We start from the raw sequence: 18,660 nt of genomic DNA, 5'->3' as shown, positions 1-18,660 counted from the left end.
TGAACGACTGACGACAGACAGCAGATGCCGTCGGCAACCGGTGTGGCGGGGCACATTCAGCCTCAACTTTCCCCCGCTTCTCCGTATCTCCTCCACTTCACTCCGCACCACCAACCGCCTCATATGCCCCTTCGTTTCTTCATGCCTGGAGCAGGCTGAGAAAGAGCACGAGACTTTCTATGTCCGGTGCTGCTTCAAGCCTTGGCATTGGCCCTATGCACGTCAGCACCCGAGCAGGGTTTGTGTCTGCGAACATGTTAGGCGACATTAATCCATGCGGGGTCCTGAGGCTTGAGGACAACGGCAGCTTGTCACGGCACCTTTTCTGATCGACGGAGGGACACTACACCTTTATGATGGACGAGTCGGCGCCAGCAAACAGTGCCACCCGAATGGAACTCACAGAGTCCGTGCCGAAACTCAAATCATACCGGCAGCTTCTGCGTCCGCACGGAATGTTGATTTCAAGGACGGAGACACCGTTTCAGAAGCTTTTATATATAAATGATTGAGACTCAACGTCACAGGCATAGGTCCACGGCACAGTCATCTTCTACGATCAACCATGCGCAGCGCCTTGACAAAGTTCGATGATATTCCAGGACAGCTTCCTGAAGCTACAGTGCCTGACGATGCTGACTATGCTGATATCAGTCAGAGCACAATTGCAAGATTGAACAACTTGGATAAACATGATCTGACGACCTTCGCTATATGGCGAGATATTCTGTCCTTTACTGACACTTTTCGAACCTTCCACTCGGCCGATACCGTGGTCCACACACTGTCGCAGCTTAGTGCTAGCAGAAAACGCTCAGACTTCCGACTGGTATCGAGATCTGAACCAAGAAAAGTCCAAATCCCTGATCCTCCCTCCAGCTGGCTGGAATTCGACATATCATTCACGACGAGGGATGAGGGACTCGTTGGCAATGGCGCGGGCGTTGTTTCAGTCATGCGAGCTGCAGACGGTACTTGGAAAATCTGGATGCTACGAACTTGGCTTGAGAACTACGAGGGACATGGCCATCCTGACGACATCAGTACGCCGGACCGAGTCCCTGAAAGCAATGGTGACCATTCAATTTACGAGGCGGCCATCATAGGCGGCGGACATGGCGGGCTCGGCGTAGCAGGACGATTGACTGCATTGAACATTTCGAACATCCTTTTCGACAATCGACCGCAGATTGGAGACTCATGGGGACACAGATACGATTCTGCCAAGTGGCATACTATCAGGGAATATGGCAATCTGCCCTTTGGACGCACTTTCACCGAGGCCGATCCCAACTTACTTCCAGCAAAACGCATCGCCGCAGCGTACAAGGACTGGTCGATCAAGTACGGCTTGAACATACGAGCCGGGACTCACATCCAGAACGCGAAGTGGGATCCTACTAGCGAAATCTGGTCCATCACAGATGGGAAACAAGTATGGAAAGCCAGAAACCTCATTCTCTGCATCGGTCCAGGTGCAAAGACTCCCGTCTCTCCTAGTTGGGCCTCTCAAGAAGCATTCAAAGCCAGCGGGTTCCAAGGCACAATCATCCACTCCGTTAATTACCACAACCCGAAAGGCTTCGAAGGCAAACACGGCATCGTCATCGGCACAGCCAATACCGCACACGATGTAGCCGAAGACATGGCCGATCTCAAAATGGATGTTACTATGGTGCAACGCAACCCTACCTTCATCTTACCAGGAGAGTGGCTCGCTATGAGCCATGGGAGGAACTACCACCTCAACAAGCCAGCACATGTAGCAGATCGGCAGGAAGCCACAATGCCAAACAAAATTGCGCGGGAACTAGTAAATCGAAATATTCACTTCCTCGTCAAGCAGAATTCGAAACGTTTCGATGACCTCGAAAAGGCTGGCTTTAAGGTCGATCGTTTCGGATATTTACTCACGAATCTTTCTGTTCGGTTCGGTGGGCATTATATCGATGTTGGATCTTGCAAGCGGATCGTGAATGGCGAGATTAAAGTAAAACAGGGCGCGATACAAGGTTTGACGAAAGAGGGACTGCGATTTGAAGACGGGACAGAGATCAAAGCAGATCTAATCGTCCTCGCTACGGGCTTTGATCATGATTTTAGGAAAGATGCTGCGGAGATAGTAGGGTCTGAAGTCGCTGATCGAATGGACGATTTTTCTGGTCCGGATTCGGAAGGCGAGACGAGAGCCTACGGGAAATATGCCGGTCGTGAGTTGGCCCTTGCTTCGCATCATGATTGTAAATTGTCTCTTCGCTAACATTATGTTCTCACCAGATCCGCATCTGTACTATGGTGGAGGTGAAGTTCGGTCTTCACGATTTTACTCACAATTCATTGCTTTGCAGATCCAGAAAGAGAGTCTGGGGTACCCTCTCAGCCCGTATCTGGAAGGACGGTTGTAGTGTTTAGAATATGTCGATCAAATCTTACAAAGGTTCCGAGGAGATAAAGGAAGTAGTGAGAGATGGAAGTTCTTTTCCAATCGCGAAGATATCCTGACCCGACTTGTCTCGGATGCTGAACAAAATATCTAGCACACTGCATTAAATATTAATGTGGGACATGAGAAGAGAATTTTATCGATGTTTTGCAAATTTCAGAGTCCATTTCCTCGTTCGTGTCCGTTCAGTTCATCATAGGTTTCATAAATCGTCATCGTGATCATTCGTTGTCATCCTGCTTCAAGCATCGTTCTTCTTTGCATTGTTGCCACTCTTCTCGTCCCAATGATTTCCTCCAGGTCCATGCTTCGCTGGAATACTTCCACTTTCCGAGTATGCGCTCTGAGTAGGATAGATCCACGAGCTAGTATCGTAGCCTGGACCGTACCCTCCTGGCGGGCGCGTGGGCCAAGTTGTTGTCGAACAGGTCGCTGCCTCAGTGACGGTCCTCGTGACAGTTCTTGCTGAACTTCCAGGGACTGTGTAGGTCACCACATAGCTACTGGTAACAGTCGTGGTCTTCGGGCTGCGTGGAAACCCGGAAGTTGTGATTGTCAACGTAGCACTTTCGGTCACAGTTTTCGGAGGCTTTGGCTGACTTGCTGTTACAGTACATGTCGTCGTGTAGGTCTTTGGAGGAGGATAGTACGTCTGTGAGAACGTCAGCAACTCTTGCATAGGGCTACGACTTAGCGAATATACGCACGATTGTCTCTGTGGAACTCTGAGGATGGTGTGTCGGCTTTGATCCGCAAGAAGCCTGGACCGTGATTGTGGTTGGCTTGTACTTTGTGGTGACAAAAGTAAGGCTGTCGATGTCTGTGGTTGTATGGACGTAGGTCGTACCCGGGGCTGTCGAGACTCTGGTGATCGTGACCTCTTCTGTCGCTGTTCGGTGGTCGGTGATCTTTCTCGGCGGTTAGCAGAGCACACTCATTATGGTAGATCGAACATACAAATTTGGTGCGTGTTTCCGTCTCCTCGATCGTGACCGTTGATGGAGCGAGCGTCTTCGTCGTGACCTCCGTGACCGGTATCGTGTATTTCTCGGCTAGATGTCGTTAGTTCTGCTCTGCGTTACATGTAACAGGAGATTAATGTACTCTTTGTAGAGGTCAATGTGGATGGTGCTACAGTCTCGGTAATGACAGTCACTATTGGCTTCGTAAAAGTCATCACTACTAATTGTTAGTCCAGACAAAACGGCAGCAAGACGCAAGACTTGGCTTTACCTTCGGTTGACACGATCGTGGATGGTGCCAATGTTTTGGTAGTCCAGCTGACTATTGCCGCGGTGCGGGTCTCCGTTTCGACCGAGGTCACTGTGGACGGTGCAAGGGTCTTGGTAGTAGTCTCATAGACAGGCTTGGTGACGACCTCGTAGACAATAGATGTAGATGTCTGAACCGGAAGAGTGCTAGTCCAATACGATGTAATAGTACTGGGTGCGACAAAGGAGCTGGAATATGTTAGCGTCTGAGCCATGTTCTGCACGGAATTACTTACGTAATGGTAGAGATGAAATCAGAGGTGATAGTCTGGTAGCTGGTAATTGTCGAGGCAGCTTGCCAAGATGTACTAGTGATAGTGGCAGGAGGCAGTGTTTTGTAGCAAGTCTCTATTGACACGCTGTGGCTGACTACGGTCTCAGTGACAGTGGCTGGAGCGGCGTATGATGTGATCTGGAGAGTGTGTCAGCAGGAATGACGGATGGCACGTTGAGAGCAAGATACCGTTGTTGTGTAGTCTTTGGTGATTGATTGGGTGATGTAAGAAGTCTGAGCTGGAATAACGACTGTCACCTAAACCCATGCAGTCAGTAGCCATAGCGATACGTGGTATGTTGAGAACCAACCGTCGTTGCTGGGCCCGCCGGGACTCTTGATGTCACTACAACCGTAGACACCTGCTTGGCAGTAACAGTGGCAGTAGAGTATACGGTGCTTGCTGCCAAACTCTGAGTGATGTACTGAGTCTCGACTGGTCCACCAAGGACCGTTGAGTAGTAGGTGGTTGTCGTGCCTGTTCAGATCAGTCTAAGCTGAGACATCGCCGTCCAAGTTTCCACACTCACCTGGGGCTGTGACAACCTTCGTCTCAGTCGATGTATGCGTGTTGTAAACGGTCGAGTACTCGAATTCAGTCTCTTCGACAGTGACAATTCTGGTGGGACCAGACACGGTGCGCCACTGGGTGATGGTGGAAGCCGGCTGCACAGACTTCTCTGTAACAGCGGCACCCGGCAGAGAAGTGGTGATGCTTTTCGTGCAAGTTGTTGTTGAAGTCTTGGTAAGATAGCTGTATTGCCATGCAGTCGTTGAACTGTAAATGGTTGTGTGCTGGTAAATCGTTGAAACGTTCTGCCCAGTGGTTTGATACTTGGTGACAGTGGAGTAGATTTTCGATGTGACAGTGGTACCAGGGGCGGTCTGGGTCTCAGTATGTGTGGAAAGCTTGCCAGGGAGCGTCTTGGTCGAGTATTCTGTCACCGTGCTCACAGGCCCAGCGGGTAAGGTCAGTGTCCATGTATCGCATGTGGACGATGAGACAGGGCCGTAATTGGGCGGTGGTCCCGCTGGGCGAGAAGTGTGAGCTGATGGGACGTAGGGTGAGAAGGGCAGAGTGGGATGGGTAGTGGTTGTGCCGCTCCAATGAGTGGGCCTCGGGGTGCTCGACGAGCCATCGTCTTCGCCGTATGCCGGAGGACCGTGAGGCACGCCACGTTGTTCATGCCTGTTCCATGGTGATGCGATCGCATGTGAAGCGCAGAGCAGGAATACGAGATGCTTCAAGCTCATCATGGCAGGACGAGGGCAGCGCTCAATGTACGAGAACGATAAATTGTCGGTCTTGCGAGGTAATATCACGAAACGAGTGAAGAGTCCTGTACCCGTAGAGTCAGAAATGCTGTTGGGTGGAGAGAAGAGGCATGAGGAGACTCAATCGATATTTGTACTCGCTCAACAAGTTCAGGCCATGCCACAGTCTAGCCCAGCGTTGGCTTGTTGCTCAGCAGGCTGGCAGGACGATGTCTGGCAGTGGTGCCTTTCTGCAGTGGAAGCTTCTTGCGTAGCAGAGGAACGAACATGCCAGCGATCTTCAGGGATTTGCTGCTGCCAAGCTTTCAAGCACGATTTCTTTCGAGTAGCAATGCGGATCGTTTGACCCGGCCTCGGACCTGCCATATCAATCTTGCATTCAGTAATGCCGTGCTGCTCCAGACCCGACTATGATTATTTATGAAGCTGGACTTGACATAGATGCTTGAATCCCACCTGACATGTTGCTATGCAGTAGAACAGGCGGTATGGCTTCATACGAGCTGTGGAGAGGGCAGCATGCGACTGCAGGAGTTCTCGTCGCGCAGCGTTCGTACCAGCAGCGTGAACAGGGACGCGTGCAATTCAACGCGGCGAAGTAGCTGAGGAAGTGTGAGCAATGCATGACTTATGGTCCGTGACCTCCGGACATGTGGTCGCGGCATGGCAGCACTATGCGCGTGCTTTGCTGATCACTGAAGTGGCATGTATTTTGTCGTACCGATACTGACCTTCGGCTAACAACCAACAATGCTGGTACTTCTGATTCAGCGAGGTTTTACATGGCGCTTGTTTATGTCTCGCGTTTCGTATGTGCTGAGTTGCAATACCGAAAAAGATGGCTTTCCGGTAGTTCTAAAGTACGAAGTGACCATGAAGTTCCTCAGGGGAATATCATGGCCGCCGATAATTCTACTCGTGTTGTAGGCTTCCCACAGAGGCTTACTGTATCAACAAATCAGGTTCGTTGAAGGTACACACGGGTTGACGCAGATCTTGTGGCGGGGTCTTGTGTTACCCCGAAGCCCGGAACGTGCGATCCATCACGCATATGGTAGACAATATTTCCATACCGTTGCGGGGTCAGCTGGAGCTGAGTGCGTATTTTCGCTCCCGCCCAAATGTAGATATTGAACTCGTGTTGAAACGTCTCTCCAGCTTAGAAGATAAGTCAGGCTGCGTGTGGGCCAATCGTGTAGAGGTATACCACCTCGATTTCGCTGTAGTCAAGGGCTACTGGGCTTGGTCGGTGGGCAGTTGGGAAGAACAGTGCTCGCTGTGGCTGGGGAGGATATTGCTCCTGCAGGTACCGCAGCCAGAGCAAAGGATTCCGATGCTTGCGATAAGCAGCGGTCTGAGAAGGCACAGCAACAGCAACGCAAAGTGCCACGACTGTCTTTGTTTCGTCACTTTGTGATCAGTCAGTCGTGCGCCGGTCATACCAACCTGAACGTGAGCAGACGGTCACGGAACACGAGAAATGGTCCGCGTTACAGTTGATCGGGTCCAGGCTGATGGCAGTCGCTTCTTTCCATGGCTTCGGCTTGATCAGGTCGCTGGGAGGACACCGGCCATGAGCGAATTTGAAGAAGTCGAGTTTGGTCCTGGTATGGCGAGGGAGTATTTCGATATGCCGCTCCTCGAGCAAGAGTATGCCGCGTCTCGAGCTGCTACGACGGCTAGTCCGATCAATGTGTACGTACTTCCGTATCGAACCAGCGATTGCGGGAGATGATGAGGCGGAGGTGGGAAGGAAAAGGAGGTTCACATGCAACATGGACTCGATGCTTGGCGCACCGCCACCAACCGGTCCCAGCTCCGCCCGTGCCGCTGCCCCGCCAAACCACGCCTTCTGCAGCTAATGCACAAGGACAATCAGTCACATCGCGTGCCGAAGTTCTGCTGAAAGCTTCGAAAGTACAGTACCAAGTACAACACTCCTCACACCATGTCAGATTCGCAAGAAACTCCTCACGGGCCCGACTCCACCCCCCACGTCCTCGCAGACGCGACGAACGCGAGTACGTCATCTGGCAACAACGAGCCCGCAGACACAAACGGCACTTCGTCCAAATCAAGCACGCCGAAGAGCAAGTCGGGCTGGGATGGCAAGCTACGAGTGGGAAAGCAGGCCACACTGGCAAACCCAGAAGCTTTAGAAGATTCGGACTACTCAGACGAGGATGCACCTCCCGTAGACCAGATCGATGCCGATGAAGACTTGCTCGCGGGCGAAAGCCCAGACGTGGAGGTATGTACGAAATCTCTAATGTGATCTCGCATTCTACTAATACACAGGCTGCAGGAGATCGAGCTTCTACACTCTAGAATCACCTCCATGGCAGCTCTACACCTCGAACGTTTCCAACGACTCAAGCGACTATGCCTACGACAGAACCAGATTCAGAAAATCGAGCTGCCTGATACATGCAAGAATTTGGAAGAGCTGGAATTATACGACAATTTGATCAAGCACATCGATGGCCTAGAAGAATACACAGCGCTCACGACACTCGATCTGTCATACAACAAGCTGAAGCACATCAAGCGAATTTCGACGTTGACCAATCTCGATCACCTTTACTTCGTGCAAAACCGAATATCGAAGATCGAAGGGCTAGAAACGCTCACAAAACTCACATACCTTGAATTGGGAGCAAATCGAATCAAAGAGATCGAAGGATTGGAGACGTTGACAAACCTCACAAGTCTGTGGCTCGGGCAGAACAGGATAACGGAGCTCAAAGGACTCAGCACGCTGATAAATCTGCGTTCGCTAAGTATTCAAGCGAACCGTCTCACATCCCTCAACGGAATCGAAACAATACCACAGATCACAGAGTTGTATGTATCGGACAACAAGATCGAGTCTCTCGAGCCAGTCCGAGCGTGCACGAAATTGGAGATACTCGATTTCCAAACGAATCCCATTACGTCGCTCAAAGGATTAGAAGACCTGAAGGATCTGGAGAATGTATGGGCGAGCAATTGCCAGATCGAAAGCTTCCAGGAAGTGGAAAGAGTACTGAAAGATAAGGAGAAACTCGAAGAGGTGTACCTCGAGGGCAACCCGTTGCAAAGAGCCAATCCGGTGTTGTATAGGAACAAAGTGCGATTGGCTTTGCCGCAGATTTCCAAGATTGATGCCAGTAAGTTTGACGATGAGTGCCACCAGAAGTTGTTATGTGCTGACCACCTTCACAGGCTACGTGAAGGCAACCTGAGTGAGGAAATTTCGGCCTTTCCGTGCTCATGATGCTAGCCGCAGATGCACAGGCTGCGGAGAACCTGCAGATTCAGCATAGCTCAGGACGGCGTTTATTCGATTCGGCGACATCTACAACACAAGTGAAGCTGTACCTCACTGAGTGACGATTATTAAGCGATGCCTGCTCGCAGATACACAGAGCAGAAAAAGTATCCATATAGTTCTAATCGGAGATGGGAAGTAATTCCGACTTCTGTCGCTCCATCACACACCGGCCGTCTAGTGTTTCCATGCTTCATTTCATTTTCCATTCATGCTGCCCTCCATCTGAGCTTTCCACGCTCCAGACCAGCTCTTTCCCTCGCCTCTCTCATCCAATACGCAACTCTCTACGCCCCATCGCCCCAAATCCCCACCACACCCATCGTGAACCCCGTCCCAGCAATCAAAGTCCTCACGAATTCCAAGTACTGCTGATCCCTCGCACTCTTCTCAATCTCCTCTCCATTCACCTCTCCCACTTCATCCTTGATAACTCTCGACTTCAATCCCTTGTCCATCGCCAAATTCAACGCTCCGCTCGCTGTCGCTACGATTGCAGTCCAGATGAGATAAGGGTGCTTGATCCTCGGAGGGGAAAGCGCGAAAGCTGTGATCAGCGAGATTGTAGAGATGGTCGAGAGAGCTCGAATGTGGAGTGTTGAGAGTCGTGTTGTTTGGTTTAGAGTGTAAGCGGCGGGTTTCGCTGACGGGAGGGTCAGAAGGCTGGGGAGGGATTGTGTGGAGAGGGTGTAGGAGACGCCCTGGAGATGAGTGTGTGTTAGCTGGTGATCGAAAGGTGCTTGCGGTTGGGTTGGTGGCGGGACTGTACCGTGAGGAGGCCTAAGCTGATTGTGCCGACGAATTTGCAGAGCGCGATGGCGGACGGCATGATTGCGAGTGGTTTGCTTCAGTCGCGGTTGTGAGGTTCGATGCGCGGTGGTGGTGGTGGTCGCGTGGGTGTGAATGAATGGTTCGTGTTGACGTCGTCTCCGCTATCGAGCTTCTGATGCAATGCGGCGGCCCGAAGTGGCTACAGTATCTCCTCATTATCGTAAGCAAGCTATGAACAACGTCTATTGGTGCGATGAACATGCTTGGAACTTCACTTATGCTCGATTTTAACATGGGCTATGGAGGGAGCAATAGTTCGCAACTATAGGTTGGGTGTTCTGCTGCGAGAAGAAGCCGTTCTCTACAACGATTGTTCTTTCACAACAATCCAATGGAATTTTGGGTATCATTGCTTCAAAATTTGATGGAACTTCAAGCGCCCCCTAGCTACAGTACCCATTAAATGTCTCCTCTCCTACCTCGCTCGATCGTTGGAGTGCGGTGTCCAAACGGCATTGATTGAGAAGCAAGGTACGCATCCGATCCTCCTGAGAATTATGAGCCCGCGGCAGACAACATCGCATTCACATCGAAGCGTCTGTCGAAGTCGTGCTCACATGGCAAGTTCGACGCGGTGCGGTATCGAGACAGCCGCTGTAGGCCTCCGTAGTACATAGGGCAGAGAGTTCGGCTATGACCACAAACGGTAAGTACCTTTCGGCATCATCGACCCTCGGTGGTCTAGGTGAATACTAATCCTAGACTTCCTGCCTTCCTGCCTTCCCAAGCACATGCAAGCAAAAGTACTTGTAGGCCAGCATCAGGTCAGATTCACAAGCCAATAATCTCATTGTCCTTTCTCCTCTCAATCCCTCTCCTTCACCATACGGCCGTATAAACAGCTTCCCTCGGCAGTCGCTCTTACCATATAGTACCACTCCCAACCTCTCGAGAAACAACTATCCTCCATCCCTCTACTCCATACCTCACCCCCCGCCGCCTACAAACCATGCCCGTCCCCCGCGAAGAATACCTCTCCGACGTCTGGCGCGACGGAATCTTCAAAAACAAAGTCCTCTTCTGCACCGGCGGAGCCGGCAGCATCTGCTCAATCCAAGTCCGCGCCTTCGTCGCCCTCGGCGGAAACGCCTACATCATCGGCCGCAATGTCGAAAAAACCGTCTCCATGGCCCGCGACCTCGAAACCGCTCGTCCAGGCTCCCGCGTCATCGGCCAAGGCAACGTCGACGTCCGCAACGCCGTCGCATTAAAAGCAGCAGCTGACACCTGCGCAAAAGAGCTCGGAGGCATAGACTTCGCAATCGCAGGCGCAGCAGGAAACTTTCTGGCTCCGATGAGTCAATTGAGTCCGAATGCTTTCCGGACAGTTATGGAAATTGATACACTTGGGTCGTATCATACTGCGAAAGCTGTGCTGCCGTATCTAGTGGAATCGGCGAAGAAGTATCCTAATACGGGCAAAGCGACGGGGAAAGTGGGAGGGACGGGTGGGAGAATGGTGTTTATTTCTGCGACGTTTCATTTTAAGGGGTTTCCGTTGCAGGCGCATGCTATGGCGGCGAAGGCGGCTGTGGATCAGATTTCACATAGTGTTTCGATTGAGTATGGGCCTTATGGGATTACGAGTAATGTGATTACGCCGGGTCCGATTCGGGGGACGGAGGGGATGACGAGGCTTTCGAGATCGGATCCGGAGAGTGCGAAGAAGAGTGCGAAGAGTATTCCTGTTGGGAGATGGGGAGAGGTGAAGGAGATTGCGGATGCTACGGTGTATTTGTTCTCTGAGGCGGGCAGCTACGTCAATGGCAATATTTTGGTCGTTGATGGTGGGCAGTGGAGAGTGAGCGGGGCAACAGAGGGAAAAGGATTCGAGTATCCTGACTTTCTGCTCAGTGGAGCACCGGTGGAGGGAGTGAAGTCGGGCAGGAAGTCAAAGATGTGATGTACTGCTATGCATGCGGCTGATGATTTATTCATGTACGAAAGTTAGCGATAAACACGCCCAGCGGCGTGACTCTTATGTGTACCCTCCCTTGTCATCTCTCTCCTTCATAATGTAAGATTTCTCAACTATCATACTCCAGCAGCGGATAATCATGCTGCTTCTGGAATGCTCTCAAAAGATCCTTCGCAGGAAAAGCTTCCGCCGTGTCCAGTTCATGTCTAATGACCTGCGTGCACAACTCCTGCGTATCGATTTCCAGATTGTGCCCTTGCCACGTACTCGTCTGCCTCAGCGTCAAGATCAATCGGTCCAGCATCATGATGCTGACAAGGCACAGTCCGAGAACATCGCATCCTTTGCTGATTTGCTGCCGCGTCATGAAGCGATGTTCATTTCGGAAAACGACATTCTTGAAATGTGCTCGGAGCTCATGAGCTTGAGCGAGGAGATTGAAGCGTACTTCCCAGCCGAGGGATATGCGGGTGGCAGATTTCCAGTCTGCGAAGAGGATGCGGAGGGAGCGAAAGCAGGAAAGCGTTTCGCCTGTGGACTGTGGATTCAGAGATTGCTTGTTCGTAAGGATCTGCAGAAGAGCTTTCCATTGCTTGCTTTCGAAAAAGCCATCGTCGTCATTGAGAAGAGCTTCAACGAACATGGGTGCTGCTTGTTCGGATGTCAGGATGCCGTTTTTTCGCGTGGCTTGGAGTTTGGACATTGCGGCCACTCCGGCGATATGGCGAGCCCATGCTGAAGAAGTGGGAGAGTCGAGCATCTCGTAGACCGCTAACAGTTGAGAGGCGGCCAACATGTCGACTCTCTCGTGGGTAGCAGAATCTTGCACTGCCGCCCGTAAAAGATGTAGTGCGTCCGTATAGCAGATCAAGATACGCTGCTCACTGGGAGCGCCTGAGACCACTTGCTGGACTTTCGAGACCACGCATGCAATAGCTCCGTCGAGGTATGGACTGCGGCCCAAAGATGCCATCGTGGCCGGCACGGAACACCATTGCCGACACCGCAGGGCATCCAATGCTCGTTCTGGTTCTGATTCCAGAAGCTGAGCGGCCTTTCGACGAATGTGGAATGCTGCCACTTTCAGCACGTTGTCCAGATCAACGTTGGGTGGCAAAGGCGTGCATCCATTCGAAAAATGCGTTGCTAAGATCCGAAGCGGAGGCAATAAAGATCCAAAGTGCTCTTGTTGGCGAACAGCTAGCCATCCCGTGCTTTCAGAGGATCTGCTCAAGACAACATCGCCATCTGGCGCAACCTTCCTTCGCTTCACCTGGGAAGCCTTCGGGAAAGAACTTTCAGTGCTACTCGCGGATCCAGTATCTTCGTTCGATCCTGGCTTATGCTTCTTGTTCACAGCGAAACTGCCGAAAGACCCATAGTGAGCTGCGGCAGGATTCGATCGTTTCGCGCTCGTTGCTCGAGAATGGGCTCTTGCGTTCCGGCCGCTGGGTGCTGACCCGGTTGAAGTCGTCAGAAAAAGCAAGGGACCCGCATCGTTGTTAGCGGCCATCACCAGCTCGGTGATCCAGAATGGAGCACAGTGGAAGGTGCAACATGACCGTAGTAGTGAGAGGCCGCGAAGTGATCGCTGTGAAAATGTGTCGAGCGGACGAAGAGCGTGAGCTGTTTCTGACGTTCATGCTTGCGGCAACTTGTCTGCTGAACCGTGCGCGAGAGCCAAGACAAACATCGACTAGCTTCGCTTGGTGCTGTGACCAATGAACGATCAAGATCGATCATCTCGCGTTCAAGTCACAACCAATTGCAGCAAAGGAAGAAAGGCAGTGGAAAGCTCAAAATGTACCAAATGCAATACCCCCTTGCCCACAATTCATACATGCATAATTATATCGTGTTATCGTAACATCGTCAAAGTCCCCGTCTATCCAAGTTCCCCTAGTTGGTATCATCATATCCTTCCGTCTATCGTTCCGTCAACACCCCAGACGCCAAAAACAAGTTGCAGCCACGTTGTATCCCGAAAGCAGCCAAGTAAACATCCTCCTCAAACCTCGTCCCTGTATGTCAGTATCGTGCCCATCTTTAAATACTTACCCAACCCCTCCTCTTCTCATCTCAAACAATCACCCCATCAACCAAAGCAGCCACAAAAGCCGTATACCAACTCTTGCTCGCGCCACCATCCAAATAGCTCGCATCAAAATCATCAGCTGTAAAAAATTCGTACGCCTCTCTCGCCGTCGTAGTATTGCACATAGCATAATTCGCCATCAGAATTCCTCGCCACCCGCCCGAAACCGCGCCAATAACATCCGGATCCCGAAAATACGCATCCCATTCTTCGCACACGAACTTCGAGTCTCGGATATAGGTGCTAAAAGGCAGAAGAGGAAGCATATGAATGCCTTGAATGTATTCCGGATTGGCACCAAAGTACGTCGTATGATCGATCTTGTTCTCGAAGAGGATTCCTGCAGCTTTGTTTCCGATGAATTTTGGCGGTTGGGCGTTGTTGTCGGAGGAGTAGAGGTAGTAGTCTGCGAAGCTACGCTTTTGGATTGCGAGCATGAGATTACCGCGAGCTTCCATGTACTGGTCACCAGTTACTGAGCCCCACATTTTGATTGCGTAACTGGCCATGGTGTCCTCGGAGGAACTTTCTTGGTTTTTGCCGTCGCTGGAGTCTAGGAGGCCCGCGGCCCAGGAGTGTCCGTGGTACCAGTCGAAAGCCCTCGAGAAGGGGAAGTAAGGATCGTCAAGGTCTGAGCCAGCGTAGTCCCTAACGAGCATGTTGACCCAGTCTGTGTTCGTTGAGTTGGCCAGCCATTCGGGGTCGAGATATCCAATAACTGCAGCAGCGTAGACAAAGTAGCCGTAGTGAAAATGGTGGTCATTGTAGTATGGATTGCCAAAGTCTTCCAAAGGATTGTTGGTCTCGTAGGAAGCGACACTGACCACGCCACCCCAGCTATCGTCGTAGACCCAGGGCCATCTTTGTCTGTTCTCAAGATGATGGCCGAAGGCTTGTTTCAGAGGTTGAAGTCCAGACAGTGCCAATGTATCGTTTCCGACGACGTCATGCAGAGCATAGCAGATGGCAGCGAACTTGGCCAGCGCTTTGCCATCGTAATATGCACTGCTTACGTTGGTTTGACCAAGAATATCCTCGCGAATGTCATCTGCACCAAAACTCTCCACTGCCTCCAACACGGGGTCAGAATATCTATCAACATTTCCTACTTTGGGTGTCCAAGGTGAGAAACCCATTTCGATAGGCAAGTCCTTTTCTGTCATTGTCCATGAGTCGCCTTTGACAGCAGTGGCCATGCCTTTCGTTGTTGTTCTCATTTGCAGGTTCGTGAGTCCATTCTGGTCGGGGTAGCTCATTGACTCGGTGTGGTGAGGCAGGGCGAACATGAGGAGATCTTGGTCTTGAGTCCCGTTCTTGGTCCATGACAAGGTGTAACTTCCGGTCTTTCCGTCGACGGTTCCAGTGATGTTGACTCCGATGGGGTATGTGCCCGCAGATTGATCATAAATCACTTCAGGGTCTGTCTCCGGACTTGCATTGTCTCGCACGTTCAACGTTGCAGCGCCATCTGCTCGCGGGACTTTGGCGACTTGAATGACACCGTTGAAAAGCGATGGCCCATTGATGGAGCTTCCCCTTCCGTCCAGATCAAAGCGGTTGACCTCATACGATGAGTCGAGGGGAGTGATGTAGATGAGCCACTTGTGATTGTTGTGCAGATAGGCCACATACTTGTGCGTAAGATTGTTCGGCAGCGCTCCGGCGAAGGTGAGGTTCTTGAAGCCGACGCTTGATTGGATCAGAGGCTTGCCCCAGTGATATTCTGCAGTGATGTAGGCTGAGCCCTGCAGCAGCGGAAGTGTCATGACAGGCGTCATCCACTCTGGCGGGAACAGATTGGCCTTGACCGATCCCCACTCAAGCGTGTCGGTAGTAAGGCCTGGAGTCATGTTTGCACTGTTGACCACAAGCTCGCTAGCTGAGAGGATGATATACTCCACTCCCACTGGAGCTCCGAAGAATGCCCACTGCCCAGCATCCTTTCCCGGTTGGCCATCAGCTCTCGCCCACTGCTCTGGCTCGGTATGGGAGACCACAAAGCCCCAACTCTGCAGCTGACCGTCGCCCTTTGCCCACTGAACAGAGTAGGGGAAAGTGAAAACAGGCGACTTTTGTTCGTTCAAGAATAGGGCAGAGTAGAATTTGTTCGTCTGCAGTCTGCGACTTTGCGGCTGAATGCCGATCCTCGGACAGGGGTGATCTTTAGGTGCGTCGGGGACAAGAGGAGCACCAGTACCGATAGGTCGGAAGATGTCACTGGCAGACAACGTTCCCACGACTGATGTCGACGAAGGACTAGGTAGTGTAGACGGATTGACAATCGAGATATCACTCGACCCGATCGACGTAGGAAATGGCGGAGCAGAAGGCTGTAAAGATGTCTGGAGGACGCTGTTGATGCTGCCCGACGTGCTTGTGGGACCCGGCAGCGTAGCACTCTGGACGGCAGATGTGGTGAGTCTTGTCAGAGAGACGTCCGAGACACTGGTTGAGAAGGAGCCGGTTGTCTCGTGGGATATCTGAGTGCTGGACACAGATGTGGTCGAGTTCGTGGTAGCATCACGCGCCACAATACTGGAGCTGCTTGTCGGAATGCTAGGTTGCCTTGTAGTGGTAACAAAGTGAGTCGGTGGAAAAGCATGCCCAGGTCCGGGTGCTTGAATTCTGCCCCGGCATCAGTTTCGTAGAATTTTGATGTGGGCCGAAATCGAGCGCACTCACTGTCCATCGCCTATCTGATAGATGATTGCGCCACCTGGTTTCGGATGTCCTTGGAAGCGAAACTCGTGCGAGGCCTTGGGACGGGTTCTGTCTTCAGAACAGGTACTGGTGATGGTGACCACATCAGGGACATCGCGTGCCAGTAGTGGCGACCCTTGGGCAGGCTTCAGTGGGTCACAAATACCGGACATTTTCGTGCACTCACCTGTATAATGCGGTGCTGCCGAGGAGAGTAGAGCCTGGTGCAAAGTGATCAGCGAAAGCAATAAAGGCGTCCGACCATGAGAGCGATGTCCTCCCATGACGGAAGAATAATCTGTGTTATCAGCGTGTGCAGAATTGCCTGGGAGAAATTTGAGGAGCAAAATGGTGAGCCTATTTCAATAATTTGGATTCTCAGTGCGATGCTCATACAATGGCCCGAAAGCCTTGTTGCACTGCGCACATGCAAAGCTGTTTCTTTGATACCTGCGCTCGATGAGGACAAGTGCTTGTGTGGTTGTCGGTTTGGAGACAGTCTCAGACGTATGTGTAGAAAGTGGAGGTGGTCAGTGGTGATCGGCGGATGAGCGTGATATCGTCGGATAGGGCAAAGGTCTTCTTTAGCACAGAGTCTCCACAGGCAGCACGAGGTCTTCTTCAGGGCACCGGCGGCGCTTGACTGTGCCCAAGGACTTGGCCGAGGGTGGAATGTCCTGTCTCGAAGACGACGAGTGTAACAATGGCATAGTTACCAAGCTCTCGGCGGGCAAGGCTGTCGTCGTCTGACATGTGCAACCCGTGGCCCCTGGAGCCGATGGATAGCAAGTTCCCCCAGGTAACGGGAAGTTGAGGCGACGTTGGAATGTAGCATGTCCTAAAGGGTGTCGACCCGTTGGAACGGAGCCATCGATTCGCTGGTGTCACAGGACCTGAAGGTACTACGGCCCTAAGGTCGGGTGTTCACTTTCATCATGCCGGCATCGTTACAAGTCTACGATCGAGCGCGCAGGCATGGGAGGCACACGGGAGGTGTTGTTCAGCGGGATGATATGCCACCAGTCAAGTCCTCGGATCAGGGTCCCGATCGTCATTGTGTCAGTATTCTTGATGACAGATACATTGCCCGTTGCGTCGTTGGCCATGTTGGAAGGGCAAGCCGCCTATGCTTTGCGTAGACATCCATATCGGGTGTGTTGGGCTGAGGTTCTGCTTCGGTCGGTGTCCCGGTCATGCGCGAAGCCGCAGATGACGAATTGATTCGTTCTTTTCGTCGCAAGAGCAGACGGCAGCCCAGTTCATGCTCTGCGTAGAAAATGTGGAATGTCTACGTGCGTCAGTGTGCAATCTTCGCCAGCAGGTGCATGCACATGGCATGAAATGGAAGATCTGGATCAGGCTGTTTTCTGCAACGTTGGACACGATGAAGGAAACGACGGTCGACGTTGTTCGTTCCCAGGTCGACAACGCCAACGACACGACGTTGCCGCGTGGCTTGTCCGATTTGGCGCAGGGCGGAAGAAATCGCGGCGTGCCATGTCAAAGGATGATGGCGTTCAGGTCCGGTGAGTGGTGTAGTGGGCAGCTTTGGAGGCGGTGGTACATGGGCTGAGCATCTGCATTGTTCAGCGCGTCACACGGCCGCATGTGTCTCAGCGGCCTTCGATGCGGGTGTGACAGATGACTCGCAGGCCGCACGAGAAGAGAAGAGGCACTGAATGCCATGCACGCCCCAGGCAACCCAGGCTGAGCAGAGACGCGCTCGACGCGTTGCTGCTGTGTTGCAAGCAGGCACGTCGAAGTACCCATCAGATCCGTACTGTAGTGTTCAGTCAACGAAAAGGCAGGACAAAGGTCGATGTGCTGGGATTGTCGGAGGGGAGGAGAGAGAGTTCAATGCAGGGTGCCTGGTCGAAAAGCGGAGATTCAACTGGCATTGACCGCCTGTCGCGAAAGAAACACGTCGTCATGCTCCCACTTTCCTTCTGCTTCTGCTTCTGCTCCCGCCTTCCACGACCTCACGTCGCCACTGCACAAAGACGCAGGCACGACAACAGATCCCCAGCAGGAGCCGCTATGAGGACGGCGAGCTTGGGAAAGTATTGATCTGCCTCGTCGCGTTGCACTGCATCTCCGTTGGCCTCCCGCTGCTCTTTTGCGATCCATCACATTCCGCGCTCATCATCCTTTCGCAACACTGATAGCACCATCTTACCGACCTTCACTTGTGGCGAGCAAGTAAAAGCAGCAGAATTCAATTCGCATCTGCTGACCGCTCACTGTAAAATGACATTTCAAGTGACTTTGAGCGGCATGCCATAAAGCTGACACTTTCTCAGTCGCCACAAACACACAAGCATCATTCTACCCAACACGATCTCTACCAGATCATACCATCGCTGTCGATGGTGTAACCCAACAACATCACACAGAGAGCAATCTATCCCGTTTGCTTCTCACCGAGTTTGTGAGACAAGATCTCACTGAGCCATTCATTCGGATACATAAGGTGAGTCTCGCCAATCCTGGTCTGCATCCGTTAGTCACATCTGACTTCCATTGAACAGCTCCTTACATCGACA

The 18,660-nt window shown here is 52.0% G+C and overlaps 7 protein-coding genes across 7 annotated transcripts; 3 read left to right on the top strand and 4 right to left on the bottom strand.

Annotated features, from left to right (window-relative positions):
• Window positions 1-565: 565 nt before the first annotated feature.
• RHO25_009546 (uncharacterized protein) lies at window positions 566-2,405 on the top strand (the record flags this gene model as incomplete). The annotated part of the gene is made up of 2 exons (XM_023601077.1): window positions 566-2,210; window positions 2,278-2,405. 2 exons carry the CDS (start codon window positions 566-568, stop codon window positions 2,403-2,405), a joined length of 1,773 nt encoding a protein of 590 aa, XP_023454013.1.
• A 279-nt stretch (window positions 2,406-2,684) lies between these two features.
• On the bottom strand, window positions 2,685-5,245 carry RHO25_009545 (uncharacterized protein; the record flags this gene model as incomplete). Its single annotated transcript, XM_023601076.1, has 9 exons — window positions 2,685-3,095; window positions 3,151-3,351; window positions 3,401-3,495; window positions 3,548-3,622; window positions 3,677-3,903; window positions 3,951-4,126; window positions 4,178-4,246; window positions 4,300-4,466; window positions 4,519-5,245. The coding sequence occupies 9 exons, from the start codon at window positions 5,243-5,245 to the stop codon at window positions 2,685-2,687; spliced, it is 2,148 nt and encodes a 715-aa protein (XP_023454012.1).
• A 1,966-nt stretch (window positions 5,246-7,211) lies between these two features.
• Window positions 7,212-8,487, top strand: RHO25_009544 (uncharacterized protein; the record flags this gene model as incomplete). Its single annotated transcript, XM_023601075.2, has 3 exons — window positions 7,212-7,514; window positions 7,569-8,412; window positions 8,468-8,487. The coding sequence occupies 3 exons, from the start codon at window positions 7,212-7,214 to the stop codon at window positions 8,485-8,487; spliced, it is 1,167 nt and encodes a 388-aa protein (XP_023454011.1).
• A 373-nt stretch (window positions 8,488-8,860) lies between these two features.
• On the bottom strand, window positions 8,861-9,402 carry RHO25_009543 (uncharacterized protein; the record flags this gene model as incomplete). The annotated part of the gene is made up of 2 exons (XM_023601074.2): window positions 8,861-9,274; window positions 9,343-9,402. The coding sequence occupies 2 exons, from the start codon at window positions 9,400-9,402 to the stop codon at window positions 8,861-8,863; spliced, it is 474 nt and encodes a 157-aa protein (XP_023454010.1).
• Window positions 9,403-10,353: 951 nt separating this feature from the next.
• Window positions 10,354-11,307, top strand: RHO25_009542 (uncharacterized protein; the record flags this gene model as incomplete). Its single annotated transcript, XM_023601073.2, has 1 exon — window positions 10,354-11,307. One exon carries the CDS (start codon window positions 10,354-10,356, stop codon window positions 11,305-11,307), a length of 954 nt encoding a protein of 317 aa, XP_023454009.1.
• A 124-nt stretch (window positions 11,308-11,431) lies between these two features.
• RHO25_009541 (uncharacterized protein) lies at window positions 11,432-12,295 on the bottom strand (the record flags this gene model as incomplete). Its single annotated transcript, XM_023601072.2, has 1 exon — window positions 11,432-12,295. One exon carries the CDS (start codon window positions 12,293-12,295, stop codon window positions 11,432-11,434), a length of 864 nt encoding a protein of 287 aa, XP_023454008.2.
• Window positions 12,296-13,401: 1,106 nt separating this feature from the next.
• On the bottom strand, window positions 13,402-16,290 carry RHO25_009540 (uncharacterized protein; the record flags this gene model as incomplete). The annotated part of the gene is made up of 2 exons (XM_023601071.2): window positions 13,402-16,042; window positions 16,100-16,290. 2 exons carry the CDS (start codon window positions 16,288-16,290, stop codon window positions 13,402-13,404), a joined length of 2,832 nt encoding a protein of 943 aa, XP_023454007.1.
• Window positions 16,291-18,660: the final 2,370 nt, after the last annotated feature.

Source organism: Cercospora beticola, chromosome 6 (assembly GCF_033473495.1).
Source record: "Cercospora beticola chromosome 6, complete sequence".
Taxonomy (NCBI): domain Eukaryota; kingdom Fungi; phylum Ascomycota; class Dothideomycetes; order Mycosphaerellales; family Mycosphaerellaceae; genus Cercospora; species Cercospora beticola.
This window is presented reverse-complemented; position numbering and strand designations above follow the sequence as displayed.